The sequence below is a fragment of the Globicephala melas genome, chromosome 15, assembly GCF_963455315.2.
Source record: "Globicephala melas chromosome 15, mGloMel1.2, whole genome shotgun sequence".
Taxonomy (NCBI): domain Eukaryota; kingdom Metazoa; phylum Chordata; class Mammalia; order Artiodactyla; family Delphinidae; genus Globicephala; species Globicephala melas.
In genome coordinates, this window is record NC_083328.1 from 35,166,161 (window position 1) to 35,190,479 (window position 24,319).

A 24,319-nucleotide genomic window follows, 5' to 3' on the forward strand; every position below is an offset into this window, starting at 1 on the left:
TAAATTATTAAAAAAAAAAAAAACCTTAGAACAGCTATTAAAAAAAAAAAGAAATGAACTACAGGGAAGAAAACGTAAAAAACTCAAACACATGGAGGCTAAACAATACATTACTAAATAACCAAGAGATCACGGAAGAAATCAAAGAGGAAATCCAAAAATACCTAGAGACAAAGGACAATGAAAACACGACAATTCAAAACCTATGGGATGCAGCATAAGCAGTTCTAAGAGGAAAGTTTATAGCTATACACCTTACCTCAAGAAACAGCAAACATCTCAAATAAACAATCTATCCTTACACCTAAAGGAACTAGAGAAAGAAGAACAAACAAAACCCAAAGTTAGCAGAAGGAAAGAAATCATAAAGATCAGAGCAGAAATAAATGAAATAGAAACAAAGAAAACAATAGCAAAGATCAATAAAACTAAAAGCTGGTCCTTTGAGACGATAAACAAAATTGATAAATGATTAGCCAGACTCATCAAGAAAAACAGGGAGAGGACTCAAATCAATAAAATTAGATATGAAAAAGGAGAAGTTACAACAGACACCACAGAAATACAAAGCATCCTAAGAGACTACTACAAGCAACTATACGTCAATAAAATGGACAACCTGGAAGAAATGGACAAATTCTTAGAAAGGTATAACTTTCCAAGACCGAACCAGGAAGAAATAGAAAATATGAACAGACCAATCACAAGTAACGAAATTGAAACTGTGATTAAAAATCTTCCAACAAACAAAAGTCCAGGACCAGATGGCTTCACAGGTGAATTCTATCAAATATTTAGAGAAGAGCTAACACCCATCTTTCTCAAACTCTTCCAAAAAATTGCAGAGGAAGAAACACTCCCAAACTCATTCTATGAGGCCACCATCACCCTGATACCAAAACCAGACAAAGATACTACAAAAAGAGAAAATTACAGACCAATATCACTCATGAATATAGATGCAAAAATCCTCAACAAAATACTAGCAAACAGAATCCAACAACACATTAAAAGGATCATACCCCATGATCAAGTGGGATTTATCCCAGGGATGCAAGGATTCTTCAATATATGCAAATCAATCAATGCGATACACCATATTAACAAACTGAAGAAGAAAAACCATATGATCATCTCAATAGATGCAGAAAAAGCTTTTGACAAAATTCAACACCCATTTATGATAAAAACTCTCCAGAAAGTGGACATAGAGGGAACCTACCTCAACATAATAAAGGCCATATACAACAAACCCACAGCAAACATCATTTCAATAGTAAAAAACTGAAAGCATTTCCTCTAAGATCAGGAACAAGAAGACAAGGATGTCCACTCTCACCACTATTATTCAACATAGTTTTGGAAGTCCTAGCCACGGCAATCAGAGAAGAAAAAGAAATAAAAGGAATACAAATTGGAAAAGAGGAAGTAAAACTGTCACTGTTTCCAGATGACATGATACTATACATAGAGAATCCTAAAGATGCTACCAGAAAACTACTGGAGCTAATCAATGAATTTGGTAAAGTTGCAGGATACAAAATTAATACACAGAAATCTTTTGCATTCTTATACATTAATGATGAAAAATCTGAAAGAGAAATTAAGGAAACACTCCTATTTACCACTGCAACAAAAAGAATAAAATACCTAGGAATAAACCTACCTAGGGAGACGAAACACCTGTATGCAGAAAACTGTAAGACACTGATGAAAGAAATTAAAGATGATACCAACAGATGGAGAGATATACCATGTTCTTGGATTGGAAAAATCAATATTGTGAAAATGACTACACTACCCAAAGCAATCTACAGATTCAATGCAATCCCTATCAAATTACCAATGGCATTTTTTTTTAACAGAACTAGAACAAAATACCTTAAAATTTGTATGGAGACACAAAAGACCCCGAATAGCCAAGGCAGTCTTGAGGGAAAAAAACGGAGCTGGAGGAATCAGACGCCCTGACTTTAGACTATACTACAAAGCTACAGTAATCAAGACAATATGGTACTGGCACAAAAACAGAAATATAGATCAATGGAACTGGACAGAAAGCCCAGAGATAAACCCACACACCTATGGTCAACTAATCTATGACAAAGGAGGCAAGGATATACAATGGAGAAAACACAGTCTCTTCAATAAGTGGTGCTGGGAAAACTGGACAGCTACATGTAAAAGAATGAAATTAGAACACTCCCTAACACCATACACAAAAATAAACTCAAAAAGGATTAGAGACCTAAATGTAAGACCAGAGACTATAAAACTCTTAGAGGAAAACATAGGAAGAACACTCTTTTGACATAAATCACGGCAAGATCTTTTTTGATCCACCTCCTAGAGTGATGGAAATAAAAACAAAAATAAACAAATGGGACCTAATGAAACTTAAAAGCTTTTCCACAGCAAAGTAAACCATAAACAAGACGAAAAGACAACCCTCAATATGGAAGAAAATATTTGCAAATGAATCAACAGACAAAGGATTAATCTCCAAAATATATAAACAGCTCATGCAGCTCAATATTAAAGAAACAAATAACACAATCCAAAAATGGGCATAAGACCTAAATAGACATTTCTCCAAAGAAGACATACAGATGGCCAAGAAGCACATGAAAAGCTGCTCAACATCACTAATTATTAGAGAAATGCAAATCAAAACTACAATGAGGTATCACCTCACACCAGTTAGATTGGGCATCATCAGAAAATCTACAAACAACAAACGCTGGAGGGGGTGTGGAGAAAAGGGAACCCTCTTGCACTGTTGGTGGGAATGTAAATTGATACAGCCACTATGGAGAACAGTATGGAGGGGTTCCTTAAAAAACTAAAAATGGAATTAGCATATGACCCAGCATTCCCACTACCGGGCATATACCCAGAGAAAACCATAATTCAAAAGGACACATGCACCCCAATGTTCATTGCAGCACTATTTACAATAGCCAGGACATGGAAGCAACCTAAATGCCCATAAACAGACGAATGGTTAAAGAAGATGTGGTACATATATACAATGGAATATTACTCAGCCATGAAAAGGAACGAAATTGAGTCATTTGTAGAGACGTGGATGGATCTAGAGACTGTCATACAGAGTGAAGTAAGTCAGAAAGAGAAAAACAAATATCGTATATTAACGCATGTACGTGGAATCTAGGAAAATGGTACAGATGAACCGGTTTGCAGGGCAGAAGTTGAGACACATGTAGAGGACAAACGTATGGACACCAAGGGGTTAAAGCCGCAGGGGGGTGGGGATGGTGGTGTGATGAATTGGGCGATTGGGATTGACATGTATACACTGATGTGTATAAAACTGATGACTAATCAAACCTGCTGTATAAAAAAAATAAAAATAAATTAAAAAAACAAAAGATCTGAGGCTTAACAAAAATGAATTTATGCTTGAAAGGCAGAAGTTTTTAATGAGATAAATCTATCTGGTGGCCCTGATCCAGAGGCAGAAGGGATGTGGGCTTGCCCTTGGCAAAGAGGAAGCCTTGATGCTCCCTCGGTTACTGTCTGCTGCCCCCAGGTGCTGCCTTCCTGCAGATCTCAGGACAGGAGCCAGAGTGTGGGCCAGGCACGTGTCCCCAGAAAGCAAGACACATTCAGAGCGAATACAGCAGCTGGAGAAAGAAGGAGTAAAGAGAGAAAAATAATGGGAGAATGAAAACGGAGGAAGGGCAACACAGAAACAAAGCAAAGGAAGGAGGGTACAAAGTGAGAGAAAAAGGGAGGGCACAAGAAAGAGGTGCGGTGGGGGCAAGTGTGGGCTCCAAGAAAATGTGAGGCACACACTTGAAAGGGAAAGTCAGAGGAAGGATGAATTACCAGTGAGGAATTAGAAACTGTAAAATCTACTCAAACCAAGAAATGGGAGTATGTTTCTGTTTCCACCTAATTTATGGCAAGTCACAGATCTGAGGAGCCAGGCCTTGTATAACTTTCGCCATCTGGATTTACTTACTTTGACTTGTGTTCCAAGAAGCTATAAAAGCTAGAAGGGAGGTTCAACAACTAAGCAGTTTTCCAGACATATTGAAAGCAGTAAAGAGAATGAGTTTAGCAGTGTGCCTGTTAAAAACACACGTACATTCTGCAGCAGAGACATCTTTATGCTGGGCTTTTCCCACTGCTTGAAAGGTTAATACCACTGACGATATATTCCCTCAGTCTGCTTTAACTTGCAGAGACAGCGTTCTACTCACACTTCAGGTGTTCATATCTACCTGACACTCTGCAGAGTCTGGAGTCGCTTCCGATTTCTTTCCAGCTCTAATTTCCTCTTGTCAATTTTGGCTTCTAGGTTAGCTTCATCAGAGGCCACATTATTGAGCAGGTCTTTCGTCTTCTGAACCTGCACCTACATTTAACAGGAAATGAAGGAGACAAATGTGCCAATAAGGACCACGACCTGACTCTTGGAAGAGCAGGACTTCTCAACCTCTCAAGCCCAGCAACACCTCACTAAACATAATCAACGGGAAGCAAACAGAGCAAACCCTCCCCCAAGCAATCACTCGTTTAACCAACTATTTCCAGGAGGAACATCACATAGGCCTAGAAAGAATCATCTACTTTTTTTTTTCCATGAGAAGGTGTTTCCAAAGAGGGACCCAAAACCTCCTGCCACCTCACTTGTTTAGATGGTTACACCTCACTCTGAAGGGTTGGTTTGCCTTCATTTACATAGTTCAGGCTACCCCCCAGCTACAAATAACTGACTTACAGAATACATGCACACACAAACTTTATCTTAGCTTTACTTAGAAGGGAACAAAAAGAAATGCCGCCTGGTCCCAGCTCTAATGCGCTGCCTGCTGGGACTGAGAGAAGGTTCCTCTCCCCTTCCCAGGCAGCTGAACCGCAGACTGAACTAAACAGAGAAACCACTCCATTAGGAGAAAGTGGCTCCCTGGGTGGCTCCGGTGTGACCCAGCCTTGGGGAGGGAGCCTGGGCAGCAGTGTGGCACAGGCCCCTGAGCAAGAGGGCAGCGTGAAGGGAAAGAGATCTCTGGCGAAAACCACAGGCCTCCCCATCTTCCCTCCCATAAGAGCAAGTTCATCTGAGGCAGGGCTAGTCTGAGTAAATGCACTGTCTTCACACTCGTGTTGTCTGGTAAGCGGGCCAGGTCAAGGCCTGTGGCTCAGAGCTGCAATCTGCTGCCCTAGGAATGACATCTGCAACTCAACCAGCCAAGTGTAGAACTGCTCTCCGCGCCCCCAGGCTGGGACTATCCAACTCTGCTGTTAAGTTCCAGATGGCCAAGGTGGGGTCCTCCCCTCCAGGACTTTACACGTGTGTAGCCCCGTGAAGGTTTACTGTTTACCTGCAGGCCTCTGAAACACTATGCGGTCCACAAAGAAATCAGCTAAGGAGCCCAGACACGCTCCACGACTCTCAGAGACAGTGCATATTTGGAAGCAATCAGTTTTATCAGCACTTTATGGCTTAATTTTTTTTGTTTAAGTACACTAACCATTTCGAAGATGCTTTCATGAAGATTAATCATATCACTAACCACTGATTTGCTGCAAGTACTTTAAAAACCACAGCAGAGATGTGAGTTCACTCTCAGAGGAAGACACGGTGGGGCTCCTTTCTGAACAGACAACTCAGGTTGATGGCAACTATTTCTCTGAATCAAAGTCAGATTAAAACCTAGTGAATCTATCTGACCTCAAAAATAAAGAATTTTTAAAAAGGTTCTGTTCCTCAAAAAAGACAAATGTAATAAACATAAAAAATTTTCTCTAGCTTTCTGAAATAAATGGCCTATATTTCATAACCCCTTTTAAGTATCCATGTTGTTGTTTCGCTTTTGTTTTTAGAATTATCAAATATCATGTATATTTTCCAGCAACGAAAAGATATCTTAAGAGGTGTTCACCAAGAAATGAACTGTGCCCTCATTTGGTTGTTCCATTTTTAATACTGACTTAGTGCTAAAGGCACATTCATGTCATGCTAACCTGATTCAGCCAGAACACTGACAAGCACACAAGTATTATCATTAGTTTTTTTTTTTAATTTAGAAACAATGAGGAACTTACAAACAGCTGAAGTATAATACAAAACATTTTTTCCTAACCTAGGTGAGAATGAGCTGCTGACCTGATGCTCCATCACTTCTAAATATTTTAATGTGTATTTCCTGCAAATAAGGCCTTTCTCCTAAATAACCACAACACAATCATCAAGACAGGAAATGAACTCTTGACGCACCACCCCCACCCAACCCTCAGACCCACTGTCCCCATGAAGTTCTTAACAGCAGATGGGAGTGACCCCTGGCATTCAGTCATCAGGTCTCCTTAGCCTCCTTCAGTCTGGAATGGCTCCTCAACCTCTCCTGGATGTTCATGACAGGAACATGAACTTTTCACTGTTGAAGAGTAGGGGCCAGGGAATTTACAGAATGCCCCTCAATTTGCCTTTGTCTGATTAGCTTCAGATTACACACCCCTAGCAGGAATAGCACAGATATCACTGAACCCTGCATCCCATCAGGTGGGCATAATTCTGGTTTGCTCCATCACTGGTGATATTCCTTTGACCACTGGATTAAGAGGGTGTCTGTCAGGCTTCTCCTATGACATTACTCTTTTCCTCTCTGTAATTAATAAGTATTTTGTAGGGAGCTACTTTGAAACTATGTGAAAAACCTGCTCTTCATCAGTTTTCAATGTATTCATTTATCAGTGAGAACTCAAGATCTCCCATTTCATTCAATGGTCTATAATCCATTACTATAATTCATTCATTTTGATGCTTATCCTGTCCCTGGTGTGGCCAGGGGAAGCTGGCTTCTGTGTCCTTCTGACACTCTTTGAGCACTTCCTTGCTTTCTGGCACAAGAAGATCTTGTACTTTCTTATCCTAGCTTTGGAATCAGCCATCTCTCCTGAAGAGCCCTGCTTCATTTTAGTGGAGAATGGCATTTAGAAGCCAAGATCTGGGTGCTAGGTATGCTCAGAGCTAAGGAGTGTATGAATGTGTATGTGGGTGTGCATGTGTATGTACATAAATATACTACATACATATGCTACACGTACATACACACAACAAAATTTATTCCTATATCTATCTACATATTGAAATGCATGCATTTAGCCAACACCTCCTATTTCAGGGTTCAATCTAATTTTCTCCCTTTTCATATCTGTAACTCCATTCTCCAACAGTGAGAAACTTGGCTTCCATTATCTTTAATATATTTACTTATTTGATCAACCTGCCTGTATGTAACCATCTCCCATCTCAGCTACCCTGCACGTCTCACCCTGCTGAGGCTCCAACTCTCTGTGCTGGGCTGCGCAGGGAGTATTACTGTTTTATGATAAGAGTACTATAAAAACCAATCTTAGAGTTTTGTACAACTCACAGCAAATTCTTGTTTTATAACTATTCTTAATTTATGTAAGGCCCCCCTGTCTGTGTCTACTGAATAAAATGAATCTCTAATAATGACTGAATACCTACTATGTGCCACGCACTGTCATAATGAATGCTCACAAGGACCCTATGTGGTGGGCATTGCCATTCCTCCCATTTTATAGATGCGGAAAGTGAGGCACAAAGAAGTTAAGTAACTTGCCTAAAATCACACAGAGGGATTCAAACCCAAGTAGTCTGAGTCCCCCTCACCTTCTGCTTTCCAAATGAATGATATAGGTGAGATAAGCAAATAACAACTGATCATGGGTAAGTAGTAAAGGATGATGATCATTCTATTTATACAGTGCTGTTTAAAGTTAAGAAAATCTGGAAATCATTTAAACGCCCAGCAGTGAGGAACTGGTTAAATCAAGTATGAAGAGTCCATAAAGTATTTACTAAAATTACTGCAGAATTTAAGAGAATTATTAAATTAATAAAACTGGCAAAATTTTAGCAACAGGAGAAATTGTTCATATTTGTAATGAGGGGAAAATAACAGTAAGTCACCAACTATTCTAGAATGTGCTCTAAATTTTTCACCTCCCCACTAACCTGTCCCTTCTTTGTTATGAAGTCTGGCTTGTTCTGTCCTGTAGAGCCAGGAACTATTTTCCAGTCCCAGGCATAAAAACATTAAATAAAAGCGAAGTAATCTTACCAAAATATCTTTTATTGCAATTCTCATCACTTTTTCAGTCTCATTTATTTCCAGAGGTCTGGCAATTGCTTCTGTTCTCAGTTCCTATTGGAAACAATGAAGCGAAATTATTTTTTCAGAAGACGAATTCTCAAGACCAATTCCCCTGTCTAGATACGGCTTATGGACTGGTTCTCAAAAGCTTCATTACTGTGTGGGTCTCTGATGCAAAAGCACTCCCGCCATCACCTCCTCCAAGTGTCTTCTGTAATCCTCTGGCCAGCCTGGCCTCTCTCCAGTGCTCAAGGTCCCCTTCTCCAGCCACAGGCCCCCTGTACCCTAACACCATAGGAACCTGAACTCACCATCCAGAATCTTTTCTCCAAAATTTGCTTCTTTTACTTGCATTCCATTCAGGTGACCCCAAACCAAGTGCAGCTCAACTTGCTGTCTGAACCCACTGCCAGCCTGTACAATCTTCTTTGTGATCACATCCCTCTAAGTTGCCCATTACTGACAACTGTAACTAATGAGAAGAATCAGCTCGGCCCTGCCCCAGCACTAACCACTAACCATCAAGGGAGGCATCTGTGCCTATCATATCAGTATTGGAAATTTCCGAAACATGGGACTTCATTGCAGATGCAGTTATGGGGTTCCTGGAGCACTTTATCAAATCCTGTCTTGTGCTTCCTTTATTCCACAGTGTACATTACCTCCCCCACAGTGGAAAACTACTGAGGGCAGGGACCGTGACTTACTCAAGGACACAGAGCACAGTGCCTTCCTTGCCTGTGGTTGGTGCTGGTCCTCAATGAATATTTTGTTGAGTGTATGAAAAACATATATTGGATAGGGGATCTTCCTCAGATCATGACTGTACACAGAATATGAGAAGTCCTACATTCAGGGTCCCTTGGCTTCCATGGCAACAGTTCGGCCTCTGATTGCTCCATCAATTCATTACAGGACAGTACTAAAAGAGTCCCCAGGGAAATCCTGGTGAGCCTCACAATGAAGCCAGGGCTCTGCTGGCAAATAGCAAGTGACCAGCTCCTGTCTCTGGGACTGTGAGGAACACGTGTAGACATGTGCACTATAAACAGAAAACATGGAAAGCCAGGAGCTGCCTCACTGCTTATCTAAATTAGCTGTCAGACATTATGTCAGGTTTGTTCTGCCAACTACACTTCACCAGGTGGCAATATATCAAGAGCAGGGATGGTGAGCTAGCACCAAGTCCCCCGCTTCCAATCTGTTCCTAGGGCAGAAATGAAAAATGCCATTACACTGTAGCAGCAATGCCAGAACACAGGCAAGGCAGTGAGAGAGCAGTCATGGATGATACACCTGATGGGAATGGAATGAACTAAGTGCATTTAATTCAAAAACATTAGATATGAGCATGTATGCTTCAAATGCCATAAATCCTCCCAGGTAAGAATTAAACAGCACTCCATTTCTTCTCCAGCCAGTAGGTCCAAAACTCTGCTGCTCGTTGGAATCACCTGGAGATCTTTAAAAATCTGGCTCTCACCCCCAAACATTTTGATCCACTGGTATGGGGGATGACCTGGATGCTGGATGATTTAAAAAGCTCTATAGGAGCTCCAAGGGTGTTTTACGAACCCACTCTTCAACAGCTCCTTAAACACAGTGGACAGAGCACCCTCCTTGACTGGCATGGGCTAGAATAAGGACTGCAAATAAGTTTCAACTGTAACATCAACTTCAAATGATTGGTAGTGACTACCTAGATTAATGACTGGTTCCCAAACTCTGCTGTACGTTAGAACCACCCAGGAGACTTAAAACTCCCAGTGCCCAAGTCACATTTCATACCAATGACATTAGCATGGAAGCCAGACATCAGTAGTTTGTAAAGATCCCCAGGTGATTCCACTGGGCCACAAGATTTGGGAACCACAGGCTCAGAAGAGCATTTTGTTGGGAAGAATGCCAAGGCTGAGTGTACCGGGGGAAAGCATCATGATCAATAAAGTCTGCCACGGGCACAAGGAGGAAAGTTTCAGCAACAGGCACATATTTGCCATTCCTGAACTAGATGTCAAAGGTATTAGAAACAGACCAGAGCCCACCAGAAGCACAAACAGCAGCAAACACCACACGTATATTACTTTCCCCCACAGTAGCTCATTTAATCAGGTACCGTTTAATGAAATCAAAAGAACAGAGAAAAACAGAATTGGAAAAGAAACCTTGGAAATCTGCTTAGCTAAGGAGGTAACTGAGTTATCTGAACACTGCTTACCCTCAACTCCACCTCCTTGCCCAGCAAGTCGTACAGAGATGCTCCCTTGGAAGTGATTTCAGAAGCAAGCTGCCTGGCTGCTTTCAAATCTGCAATCTGGAAGGAAAATATCAAAAACAGAAACTTCAGTGACAGGTTTTTATTAGGCATTCAGAAAGAATCAATCTGTTCATATAGGTTCCCACCTCCAGTCAGGATACTTGACTTACTTGACTATAGAACACATTTTCCACAAGACACATATTTACATCCTGGAGAAGAGAGTTCCCAAAACATCAGTTTAGGAAACACTGATCTAAGTACAAATTAGACCAATTCCAGGTCACCTGAAAAACCCAAATGTCAGGTCAAATGTACTCTGCAACAAGGAGCTGTGGGGGTTGTGAACGTTGACACGCTTCCTATAATAAGGGACCCTGGCAGTGGTGGGGTGAGCAAAGGAGGGGCAACCTGAGGGACACATGCCTACCGCAGAACCCTGATGCCCTATGTTTAACCCTCCCTGTCCCCTCATTCTCTGCCTTCAGGCTGCACTTCACTGGGCTGCTGTGAGCTCAAATGAGCTCACCGGCATGAAGGCCTTACAAGCTCCCACAAGGCACTGCTGTGAAGATGATGATGATCTGGCCCTGGGCACAGCTTCTTTCTTAGGATCTACACATCACACACTCTTCCATGAATACACTAAACTTCCAAAGAGCCCAAACATTTCCCAGCTCAGCTCCCTCTCCCTCTCCCCAAAACAACGAATTCCCACCCTCTTTCATTTTCAAACCACTGACAACTCTCACTCTTCGTTCACAGCTGGTGACTTCCTTCCCATTTCCTCAGTCCTCAGGACTCCTCTCGAATAGCTGCTTCCTCACCAGCAGCGAGTTCCCAGCTTCCTCTCTGGGAGTCCTCTCATCCGCCCCACTTCTCAGCACTGAAGTTCAGCAGAGTCCAGCCGCACACCACCCCCAACCCCGGACCTCCCTTCCACACATACTCCCCGCAAGCTTTCAGCTCTGATACCAAGATTAAAGCCATGAGCTGAGGTTTGACATCTCCACTTGGACACCTCGTGGACGTCACAAACATAACATGTCCTAAACCAAACTCATCTTTCCTGCCAGATCTGCTCCTTCCAAACTTTTCTCCACTTCAGTAGATGGCAACTTTGTCCTTGCAGGAACTCACACCCAAAACTTTAGAGCCATGATATCTAATATCGTGCCCACTAGTCACGTGTGGCCATTTTCAATGTTAAACCATTCAAAATTTAATAAAACTTAAAACTCAGTTCCTTGGTTATGCTGGCAACACGTGGCTAGCGACTACCATATCACATGGCAGAGACACAGAACACATCCACCAGCCCGGAAGCGCTACCAGAGAGCTGCTTCAGGACCTTCCTTGTGCTGTCTGCTTTCTTCCAACCTACACCCAATCCATAAGACCTACCTTCAAAATATGCTCTAACCTCTGACCACTTCCTCCCAGTGAGGATCTGGCTCCTGTGTATGGGTTTTCAGGCCTGACCACAGGCAATCCTGGAGGCTTTACCTGGCAGGCCTCCTGGGGAAAGCTGTGCTCGAACACCAGTGCCCTGCAGTCTCTGAAGAGAGTTGCAGTCAAGGAACCAGGCCCTCTGGCCAGTCATGTTCTCATAAAGACCTGCATTCCTAGGTCTCTTTATCTGAGGCCTTGGGTCCAGGTCATCTTCAGTGCCTCTGCTGAGGCTTCCTTATTGGGGAAGGTGGGGCAAACACCTTCTCCCACGCCTCAGGGGGCATTAAAACTGCCAAAGCAGTCTTATGAAACAGGGAGTTGACACTTCCTCTGGCTTTAGTCCCTTGCTTATACCACTGCAGTTAGTGATTAAAGACACAGCTTTCATGTTTGGCTTGTTGCTTTAATCGAGTCCTCCGACGCCTGGCAGCTCACTCTCTCCCCAAGCTCAGCTGAGCACCTGACGGCCACTCTGCTCAAAGGCGCTGTCACCTCCTGCTTTCTAACAGGTCTCTGGGCTTCCACCTTTTTTCCCCCTTCAGTCCGACTCAATCCAGCAGCCAGAGTGATCCTTTTAATATGAAGTTTCAAATTATGTACTTCTTTGTTCAAAACTCAATGATTTTCCAGCTCAGAGTCAAAGTCTTGACAGTGGCTTTCCAGGGACCACAGGCCTGAGGCTGCCTCCTCTCCCAGCTCTCATCACATGGCCCCCTTGTGTTTCTTCAAACACACACAGCACACCTTTCCACTGAATGGTTTGCTCCTTCCCTCCTTCAGATCTCTGCTGAAACCGTCATCCAATCCCTGAGGCTGTCCTAGCCCTCTATTTAAGACACCTCCCCCGGCACCCCAGCCCCTTCCCTGCTTTACTATCCTCCACACATGCAGCCCATCTGACCTGTCACTCCTTCTGCTTTGCGGTTTACAGTCTGGCTCCCCCAACTGAGCCGCGGGAACAGACGATTCCTGTCCTTGTTGTTCACGCCTGTATCCCCAGTGCTTGAAGAGTGCCTGGCAGATAGCAGCAGGCTTTCAATAAAAAGTTGAATTTATTGTCCCTTCTGCTTTGATCCAAATGCTGATGAGCACAAAACTAACAAATGGCCCTCAGTCAAGGAGTAAGGAAAGAAGTGATGCTGTATTGATATAGCCCATTTCAGTGTTTGAGAAATAAACATTCCATCCCTCACTACAAGCCTTGCATTGTCCTTACCTTTGAGCCAAGGTCAAACTTGAATTTGCTGATATCTTCCTCTCCTATTTTAGAGTCTTCCATACCTTTGGTCTTCATAGCATTATAAAGGACAGAGGTGATCTTCAATAGTTCTTTCACTGCATACCCGTCTGCTTGATAAAGCTTCTTAGTATTGAGTTTTATATGTGCCTTAGTGGCCTATTTTCAGATAAAAAAAAAAAAGTTTAAGACCCATTCCACGTAAAATCTAAACCAAATTCCATGTAGGTCATTTGAAAATGTCACTGCCAACAATAGGGATATAACCAAATCATTTTAAGAATCAAACTTTCAAGTTACTCATATATTGCAAGTGGGTATGTTGACTGATACAATCTTGATGGACAACAATTTGGTAAATGACAACAAAATTAATTACAAATGCATATGTCCTTTGGCCCAGCAATTCCAATCCTAAGAACTTATGCTAGGGATATACATATTCACAAACAAAATGATGTGTATAGGTTATTTGTTACAGCATTGCTTCTAAGAACAAAAGTTACCAACAACCTAAATGCCTACCTGTATAAATTACATAAGTTATGGTATAAACTTGCAAGCAATACTACTCAGGTGTAAGAGAGGATAAAGAAACTCTATGTGTATTTGAAAAGTTCTCCAAAATGTACTGTTATATGAAGACAAGATTCTAAACGGTGGTGTGCAGTATGCCACCATTTGTGTAAGAGGAAGGAAAAGGAATATACAGTCTATTTGCTTAATTATGCCTAAAGAAACTCTGAAAGATATTAAGAATAGTGATCACTGGGAATGGAACTGGGCTGATGGCAAACAGAATAAAAGTCATTTTACTCTATATTGTTTCATGATTTAAAAAAATTTTTGAACCATAAAATATATTACCTATTCAAAAATAAGTAAATAAAATTCTTTTTTAAAATCTGCATGCTATTTAATTTCCATTAGAAAAATATTATCTATATAAAATTTTGGTCCAGTTTCTTCTCCTTTAGCTCTACTAGGTTTGAATACTTAAATACTTTAATTTTACTCAAGTAAAAGCAGGATCATATATCTGACATGAAAAATAAATATTTCACATCATTAAACTAATCGGGTTTAATTAGGTGTGCTCTTTATTATTTCTCAGGAATAGTAACTCATCTTTCCTGTATGTTACTTCCCTTTACTTTTATTTATCTGAGTAACTATGTAATGCATGTCTCTTTTCCCACGTCCAGTAATACGAGTGTTCTGTAAGCGTAATTTGTAATGTCAATAACTAGATTCATCATTAATCTTCAATTTATGTTCAATTCCCCTTATTATATAGTATTTCCATAATAATTTCAGATATTTCAGTCAACCTTACACTTTGCAACAAAGATTGTAAAAATTAAGATGTTAATTTTAAAACATTTTTAAAATTCCAGACTAAATAATCCTGGGTCCACTTAAAGTGATGCTGTCACAAGATGTCCTGGAACAGCTACTGCTTCAATTTCAACATGGCCTCCTTTGGGCAAAGCAGCAACCTGGTAAGCAGCTCTCACAGGAAAACTACTCTGGAAATATTGCCTGTAGATGTCATTGACAGTATGTTAGCCAGCAAAACAGTTTTTTTTTTTTTTTTTTAAACATCTTTATTGGGGTATAATTGCTTTACAATGGTGTGTTAGTTTCTGCTTTATAACAAAGTGAATCAGTCATACATAAACATATGTTCCCATATGTCTTCCCTCTTGCGTCTGCCTCCCTCCCACCCTCCCTATCCCACCCCTCCAGGCTGTCACAAAGCACCGAGCCAATATCCCTGTGCCATGCGGCTGCTTCCCACTAGCTATCTACCTTACTACGTTTGTTAGTGTGTATATGCCCATGACTCTCTCTCGCCCTGTCACAGCTCACCCTTCCCCCTCCCCATAACCTCAAGTCCGTTCTCTAGGAAAACAGTTGTTTTTATCACATTCGTGAACTCACAGCCTACTGCTTTCAGAATTTCACCCATGTTTGTAAGAGCCTGTTTAGACTCTTCTGCCACCCCTCCTGGCACAAGCTGTCCATTTGCAGGGTCCATGCCTAGCTGTCCTGAAACGTAAATGGTCCTGCCAACTAACACAGCCTGACTGTAGGGACCAATGGCCGCTGGGGCATGGGACTCTAAATTTCTTAACAAATAATAAATTAAAAACAAAAAACCCAGAAAACTTTGTTGGTAAAATGGCTCCACAGAAGTCTGGTAATGGAGTGTGTTTAGAAATCTGGAACTTCCCTGGTGGCCCAGTGGTTAAGAATCCACTCGCCAATGCAGGGGACATGGGTTTGATCCCTGGTCCGGGAAGATCCCACATGCCACGGAGCAACTAAGCCCATGTACCACAACTACTGAGCCTGCACCCTAGAGCCCACAAGCCACAACTACTGAGCCCGTGTGCCACAACTACTGAAGCCTGCGCACCTAGAGCCTGTGTTCCGCAACAAGAGAAGCTACAGCGATGAGAAGCCTGCGCACTGCAACAAACAGTAGCCCCCGCTCGCCACAACTAGAGAAAGCCTGCGCAGCAACAAAGACCCAACGCAGCCAAAGATAAAAGTAATTAATTAATTTTTTAAAAAATAGAAGGAAAAAGTACTTTTAAAAAAGAAATCTGAAAGCAGCTCTAACTAGGCTTCATCTCCTTCTAATGTATTTAATTTTACAACTCCATCAAAAAACTGTGAACCAACCATGAACTGGGCAATTGCCTTAATGAAGAAAACTCGGTCTTGTTCAGTCTCAACATCAGAAGGGATGTCAGTCTGAGGTTCATACCTATTGCAGAGAGAGAGAGAGAGAAGACACAAGGTAATTAAGTATAAAGTTCACAAAAGAGAAGGTAAAGCAACTGAGAGGACAGTGGATCTGTAACAGGAAGCTCTGAGTCCCCAGCTAAGGCAGTAAGAGTAAGAAAGGCTTCAGAAGCAACACAAAATACCAAACATTCAAGAGAACAAATCTTCACCTAAAAATAGGTTTAACAAATTTCAAAAATCAAATTCGGGGCTCAGCTTACAAAATTAAATCTATCTCAGACTGTAAAGTTCCATTAAAATAATCAGAACTATTACTCTGGCTGCCTGCCCTTGACCCAGTGGAGTTCCTTTCTTCGAGTAACTGATGACACACCGGGGTCAACAGACGGCAGCCCTTGGCCTCTTCCTGAACAGCCCGCAAACTAAAAACGGTTTGTTACATTTTTCAAAGGTTATAAAAAAAATAAGGAAGAATACATGACAGAGATCTTATGTAGCTTGCAATGCCTGAAATATTGACTATCTCCTTAGCAAAAAAGTTTGCCAACCCTGAATCATATTAGATTTTTCACACAAAATGAAATCTAAATTATTTCCAAGCCAGGTACTCAGCAGAATGTGTGAGGAGGTCCTGTCACTCCCTGATGAAGGTGAGGGGATGAAGAAGAATGCGGACCAGCACCCCTGTGTCGGCTTCCTACTGAGAAACATTCTCCTTTTACCGCTGCCTGGTACACTCCCTTCTCCCACAGCATTCTTTAAACTCAACTGATTTTTAACAGGTTACAACCAAGTCTGTCAAATTTTATTGAACTTTTCCTTTTGCTACGCAAAAGCATCCTGTTTCTAGGTAGCTAATGAATAACAACTCATATACATTCTTAAGACCTCAGTAAAGTGCAGTTCTAACCTTTTCACAAGCCAGAGAAGCACTTCAGATACAAGTCCAAAATTTGGCGTGCGGAAATTTTCCATAGAAATATGTCGAGGGTATCCCAAGGCTCTCATCATCTCTGTAAAGTCTGTCCAAGGTAAAACACAATGTAGTCAGTTCCTCGTCAAACAGCAACGACTTATGAATGCAGACACTTTGCTTTCTCTTCTTACTCCCAACCTACTGACACTTTTATGGACTATTTATCAACTAAGAAGGAAAGAAAAAAAGAGATAAAAGTTAAAATACCTAATCTGCTTCCTGAAAAACATGTATTTAAATTCAATGGGAGAAGAGGAAACTGTACATTGAAATGGGGTTTAGGGATTGGCTGTGAATTTAATTTCTCTCTTGGATACCTCATTTATCTCTTGGATATCTTTCTCTTTACCACTCAAAATGAGAATTACCTGGTCACGGTTTAAATGTTAACTGTGGGTTTTTTTTGGGGGGGTGTGATGGTGGTAGGGTGAAGTTTTGTGTGTTATTTCTGTGTTTTTTGTGTTATTTCTGAGTTGACTTTTTTTTCCCACTGGGCATATAGGACCTTAATAACACAAAATTTAAACATTAGTTGCATTGTATTTAGAGAAATCTTCAAGAAAATGATTGAACTATTGAGCAGTATTTAGATGTATTATGAGACAGACTAAGAAACAGTAATACTAATACATGTTGATACCAGATGCTGCAGTCACTAAGCTTTAAGCAAGACTTGGAAATAAAACATCTTTTTAGTTCCCACGATGTGCTAAGACCTGTATTCAGTGTGCTTCTGGCTAAATAATGTCTGTCTTCACTCTTCTTGAAGGTGGATATTCAAGATGTCCCAATGACATTCACAAATAAGCTACTTGGGCCTTGGAGATTAGTCTGGATTTCACAAGACAACAGAAGAGAAAGCATAAGCAGAGGAAAGAGAAGCAGAGGGCCTCTGTTGCTGTTTTGGGGGATATTTAAATAGAGCAATGGAAAATAAAGCAGCAGCCTTCCCATCACACAGTAAGCCCTAAACACTTCTTGCCGCTAAGTAGCAGTGCAGTTCTGTTAATTCTACAGTATTACTGTTAAAATGGAGACAATCTGAATAAGAATCTTACCATGAATTGCATAATGTACAGCATTCATTTAAGGTCAAAATGCTCAGAAATCCCCTTCTTCTACACTTTAACCAACACAACTCCATTCAACATCCCCTAGCACAAGGCTGGCCTCCCTCAACTATGAGGAAGGAGAAACTTGTCTCTACAACACAAGGTCACCAAGAACCTCCAACTCCCAGAGGGCACAGATTCACACAATAGTGCTAATAGGCATCAATAAAATGTGATGCCTCTTCCTATATATTTCCATTATAGAAAAAAGAGCAATTCACAACTGAAAGGAGTAATCTTTAATGGGGAAATTTCAGGCACCAGCAATTGTTAGAAAATTGGCCTTAAAGAGGCCCCTCAGATCACACCAAATCGGCAATCACCTGCTACACCTACGCAGGTGGAGCCAGTTGGCTGAACTGCTTCAGATTCAGAAAATGAAAGCGTATAAAAGGCAAGAGATTCCTTCACACAGTCCTACCTTTTGATCCTCGTTTCCACCCAGTTCTAGCTGTGTGACCTAAAGCAAACTACTTTACCTCTCTGCCTCAAAGTATTTCATCCAGAAACTTATACAAACCACCTTACTGTTACAGTGAGGACTAAAATAAGATATTGAATGTAAAATGTTTGGTGTGTAACAGGTGTCCCCCAAAGTAGTAGTAACTAATTCTCTTTTCCCCATTCTTCCATTACCCCACCCTCCTAGCAAAGGCACTTGGATTCCCTTCTCCTCACCAACCCCTTTAGAAAAGATGCAAGCTTTGGAGGTTAGACACCCTGATTTCACACTTCAGCGCCAGCTCTTACCACCTGTGTCCCCTGACCTGACCTCTCTCTGCCCAGTTCCTCATCTCTAAACACAGGTGCACAGTTGTTCAGAGAAGTCAATGAAACGATGAACACACATAAGACAGTAACTACCTGGCAGATCATAAAAACTCGAAAAAACGGAAGCCTCAATTATTATTCACCAGCCCCCTCCTCGGTTGTTGTTCGTTTCCCGGAGCTCTAAGCTAACCCAACTCAAAAACGGTCTCTGCGTTTTCCAATACAGTAGCGAACAGACCCATAAGTCAATTAAAGTTAAATAAAATTAAAGCTTCGGTTCCTCAGCCGCACTAGCCGCATACACATACACAACCTCCCATCATCGCAGAAAGGGCTGAGACAGGGCTGGGGCGCTCAGCCTGGGGGGCGGCGGGCCAGGGGCGCCCCCGAGCCGCAGAGGCCCGGGAGGGGGCTCCAGCGCGAGAGCCTCAGCGGGGCTCAGACAGGCAACCCGGCGGGCCGGAGCCCCGAGTCTCGGGAGGACCGCAGGTCACAGGGGTCAGGGTTGCCTTACTGCGGAGGTCCCGGAAAGACATTGCGCCCTGGTCCTCAGGATCCCGGAGTCTCCGCCGCTTGCCCCTCAGCACTCATGGGTTTCTATGGCAATGCACGGAGCCCTCTACGGCGCGCAGCCGGGGCCAAACAGGACTGGAGGCGAAACGGCCGGGCTGTGTGCGCATGCTCCATGCGCACCAGAGAAAGGGCAGCCGGCAGGGGACGTCCCGCGACGCTGAGGGAGGGGGCGTGGGGTCCCGCCCCGCCTGGCGGCCGGGCCCACTTTACACAGTTTGCAGACGTTTGGCACTGGCTGACATGTCCTGAGGACCTACTAAGTGCCTGACGCTGTGCGAGGCACCCTACGTACTACTTCTCATTTCCTCCTAAACTCCTCTAGAAAGAATGTACATAATATCACGAAGCCGGGTCTCCAGCCTGTGTCCTGTGCCCAGCACACTTCTCTCTGGCATGTGTAAAATGGCTGGCCGCGCCCGCGTCCGAAACCCGCAAGAAGCGCCTGCAGCGTGAAGCAGTTGAGGCCACAGATTGCGAGTCGCAGGTAGGCGCTGACCGCGGGGCGGCGAGAGCAGGCCCGACAGCCATCTGCGCGTGCGCAGCCGTCTCGCTCTTCACAACAGGCCGGAAACTGACCCGGGTGTTCGCGCGCCGGCGGTTGTCCTGGCAACCGTGAACTCTGGCAGCTGGAGCTGTAGTTGCTCCTGGTGGAGGGAGGGGGCGGCTCCGGGGTGAGGACCGCGCCCAACATGTGGCCAGATGAGCTGTGATCTAACTTGGGAGTCTTCTCTACTGGGCTGCCACGGTTGGGGATAGGTGACAGCAAGGGCTGGGGAGGCGAAGTGAGCTGAGCCCAGAAGGGTAGGCGAAGACGAGGGACTACACCCGCGGGACGCCCTCCGCCCCTGCATTGGTTTTGGCGAAGTAACAGACACATAAAGGCACAGGACCTCAAAGAGAGTCCCGAAATAGACCCACATATACGTGGTCATTAGAACAAAGATGGTAAAGCCCTTTAGTGGAGAAAGAATAATCTTTCAGCAAATGGTTTTGGAACAGTTGGAAATGCAAGTAAATGAACCTCCACCCTTGCCTAAGAGTAAAACCTAAAAACTATTGGGTTAGCCAAAAAGTTCGTTAATATCGCACATAAAAACCGGAATGAACTTTTTGGCCAACCGAATATAACTTTTCCAGAAGAAAACTTATGGGGAAAACTTTCTGACTGGGTTAAACAAGAGTTCTTAGATATACCAAAAGTATCATCCTCTTAAAAAATGTTTTTTGATAAATTGCACCTCATCAAAATTTAAAACTGCTCTTCAATACACTAAGAACATGAAAAGATAATCCAGAGTCTAGAAAAATAAATTCACAAAACACATCTGATAAAAAGCCTTCTATCCAAAATACATAACACTCTCAAAACTCAGTAAAAAAAACCCATCCAGTTAGAAAGTAGAAAAAGGAACTTCCCTGGTGGTCCAGTGGTTAAGACTCCAAGCTTCCACTGCAGGCAGTATGGGTTCCATTCCTGGTTCAGGAACTAAGATCCTGCATGCCACACGGCCCAGTCAAAAATTGTTTCAAAAAAATTAAAGACAAGAAAGTAGACAAAAAACTTAAAACAGATACTTCACAAGGGAAGATGTGGCAAATGTCAACAAAAAAAATTAATCAATAGTCAATCTAAGAAATGCATAGTTTATTCGGGCCAGCCTGAGGATTATAATCAGGGAGACAGTCTTTCAGAAAGCTCTGAGGATGTTCCAAAGAGGAAAGGGGGAGGCTAGTATGTAGTGATTTTGACTAAGGGGTAGGTGCAGTCAAGCATACATCTTGGTAGAAGGTTACTGCTATTCACGAGGAGCAGATATCTTAGTTAATGGTTGTAGTGCTTTTCTTTTCTTTTTTTTTTTTTTTTTTTTTGCGGTACGCGGGCCTCTCACTGTTGTGGCCTCTCCCGTTGTGGAGCACAGGCTCCGCACGCACAGGCTCAGCGGCCATGGCTCACGGGCCCAGCCACTCCGCGGCATGTGGGATCTTCCCAGACCGGGGCACGAACCCGTGTCCCCTGCATCGGCAGGCGGACTCTCAACCACTGCGCCACCAGGGAAGCCCTGTAGTGCTTTTCTAAGTATGGGAAGATGCAAGAAACTGAGTTCATAAAATTTTCTCCCGAAAATATCTGAGAGCTAGTTCTGCCAGTTTTCCCAGAGCACAAAATGCCTCATCCTGATACTGGCCCTGAATTTCTTTCAGGGTGTGTTGTAAATCAGTGACTGTAGTGACTAATGACTCAATTCTTGTAGAATTGGATGGTGAGCAACATTCTTTGTTTTACAATCTCCTCCTTTTCCATCTTAATTTCTACCACGGTTTAGGAAGCATTTCATGACCAGTTTGTCCCACAGCTCTAGGAATGCTCATACCCAGGTCAAGCAAGGATTTCATTGATAGGCCACGCAATGTGCTATCACTGGACTGTTAACAGTAGCCAAAAGCCTCTGGACCACGTTGCCTGTCTTTCTAGTCTTTTATGGTCCAGGAAATGCTTCTCTCTTACTGCTTCTTCCCGTATCTAGAGTTACACTATTAATATCATCAATCTTGGAACTTCCCTAGTGGTCCGGTGGTTGGGACTCTGCGCTTTCACCGCCAAGGGCCTGGATTCAGTCCCTGGTCAGGGAACTAAGATCCTGCAAGCCACGTGGTGTGGCCAAAAAAAGAAAAAAATCTTCAATGTTATAGAACTGTATATTTGATCAATTGTTTCAAGTAGCCTAGTCATTTTCATCAGAGGCTCAGTCACATATTCAGTAATACAAGAAACTATAATCTTGCAAAATAGACAGAATACAAGTAACATTAATAAGGTCCTAAGTAGGTATTTAAGCTAAGAACTTCCATTAGGTGTGGCCCAGTATCTCCCCAGATCATCTGACCCAGTGTGTTCTGCACCAATCGCTATCTTTAAGGGAAATGTTATATTGGCATTGCACACAAAGTTCACCAAAGATATCTGCATCATGACCCCTTACAAGATTGAGAAAGGAATGTTTTCTAAGGAGTTATATAACTGGCATCAAAAGAAGAAAAACTGAGCTTTATGGCTGAGCAGGTATTTCTGCTGCTGGGGAGGTCTGGTTAATGCATAATATAGATACACAATGCACACTACAGGGGAGAGAGGAGGCCCAAATGGGCAGAAAAAAATTTATGTTTAAATCTTCTTGTCTTGCCTTAAAATATGAATTTTATTTCATTACAAATAGTAAGGAAAAGATGCTCAAGATTATTAGTCATTAGAGAAATGCATATTAAACCACAAGATATCACTACACAATTATTAGAATAGCTAAAACAACAAAAAACCACAAAAACCCTGACAGTGCCAAGGACTTGAAAGGATGTGGAGCAAATTGGGCTTTCATACACTATTGGTGAGAATATGAAACGGTACATCCACTTTGAAAAAACAGTTGGTAGTTTCTTAATAAAGTTAAACATATACAACGTACAGCTCAGCAGTCTCTCTCCCAGGTATCTGCCCAAGAGAAATAAAAACTTACGTTCACATAAAACTTATACATAAATGTTGAGAGCAGCTTTATAATTGCCCCAAACTGGAAACCACTCAAGTGCCCCTCAACTTATCAATGGATAAACACATTGTGGTACATTCACACAATGGATTACCACTCAGCAATTTTAAAAAAGCAAAGAGCTAAAATACGCAAGGACAATGATGAATCTCCAATGTCTTATGCTAACTGGAAGAAGCCAGACTCAAAAGGCTTCGTACAAGGACTTGAGGACACAGTGGGAGGAGGGGAAGCTAGAACAAAGTGAGAGAGTAGCACTGACATATATACACTACCAAATGTAAAACGGATGGCTAGTGGGAAGCTGCTGCATGCCACAGCGAGATCAGCTCGATGCTTTGTGACGACCTAGAGGAGTGGGATAGGGAGGGTGGGAGGGAGGCTCAAGAGGGAGGGGATATGGCGATATATGTATACATTCACTTTGTTGTACAGCAGAAACCAACACAACATTGTAAAGCAATTACACTCCAATAAAGATATTTAAAAAGGGCTTCCCTGGTGGTGCACTGGTTAAGAATCCGCCTGCCAATGCAGGGGACATGGGTTCTAGCCCTGGTCCGGGAAGATTCCACATGCCGCGGAGCACTTAAGCCCGTGCGCCACAGCTACTGAGCCTGCGCTCTAGAGACCGCAAGCCACAACTACTGAAGCCCGCATGCCCAGAGCCCATGCTCCGCAAGAAGAGAAGCCACCGCAATGAGAAGCCCGCACACCGCAACGAAGAGTAGCCCCCACTCGCCGCAACTAGAGAAAGCCTGCACGCAGCAACGAAGACCCAACGCATCCAAAAATGATAAATAAAATAAATTTATTTTAAAAAAAGGCTTCATACTGTATGATTCCATTTATGTGACAATCAGAATGAGATGAAAATATAGAAACATAAATCAGTGATTGCCAGGAAGAGTTGGGTGCAAAATAATTTTGGGGGTGATGAAACTGTTCTATATCTTGATTGTGGTGGTAATTACATGACAGTAGCCGTTTGTCAAAACTCATAGATCTGTGCACTAAAAAGGGTTAATTTTACCACATCTAAAATTGTATCTCTTGGGAATTCCCTGGGGGTCCAGTGGTTAGGACTGGGCGCTTTCACTGCCCTGTCGAACCTGGGGCCCAGGTTCTATCCCTAGTCGGGGAACTAAGATCCCACAAGACGCGTGGCATGGCGAATAGAATAGAATAAAATAAAATATTATATCACTAAGCATGACTAAAAACAAAAAAGCTTAAAAAAAAAAACTATCCAATGGCTTCCCATCACTGTTCAAAGAAAACTCAGCCCTCTGAGCTGTGCCTGCTGTGCCTCCTCTGCTCCCTTCCCTCCATCTCCCCTCCCTGGCTTCCTGTTGAACACGCCCACCTTCTTCCTGCTTTCTGGCCTTTGCACAAGTAGTTCACTCTGTCCGGAGTGCTCTTCCCAAGTTCTTCAGGTCTTTGTGAAGAGGCCTCTTGGACCATCTGCACCAAAGCAGACCCTTCC

The 24,319-nt window shown here is 42.7% G+C and overlaps 1 protein-coding gene across 5 annotated transcripts in view; it reads right to left on the reverse strand.

Annotated features, from left to right (window-relative positions):
* CLUAP1 (clusterin associated protein 1) overlaps window positions 1–19,795 on the reverse strand; it is a 43,976-nt gene extending 24,181 nt beyond the window's left edge. Inside the window, exons 1-7 of one of the 5 annotated variants that reach the window (XM_060285494.2) lie at window positions 19,230–19,795; window positions 16,767–16,878; window positions 15,791–15,875; window positions 13,079–13,258; window positions 10,372–10,467; window positions 8,121–8,204; window positions 4,251–4,384 (exon numbers count right to left, since the gene is read on the reverse strand). In XM_060285494.2, coding sequence (XP_060141477.1) covers window positions 4,251–4,384; window positions 8,121–8,204; window positions 10,372–10,467; window positions 13,079–13,258; window positions 15,791–15,875; window positions 16,767–16,878; window positions 19,230–19,251 — 713 coding nt within the window. In that variant the 5' untranslated portion in view covers window positions 19,252–19,795. The remainder of the gene's footprint in view (window positions 1–4,250; window positions 4,385–8,120; window positions 8,205–10,371; window positions 10,468–13,078; window positions 13,259–15,790; window positions 15,876–16,766; window positions 16,879–19,229) is intronic. The other 4 variants (XM_060285493.2, XM_060285496.2, XM_060285495.2 and 1 more) reach the window with 4 other exon arrangements.
* Window positions 19,796–24,319: the final 4,524 nt, after the last annotated feature.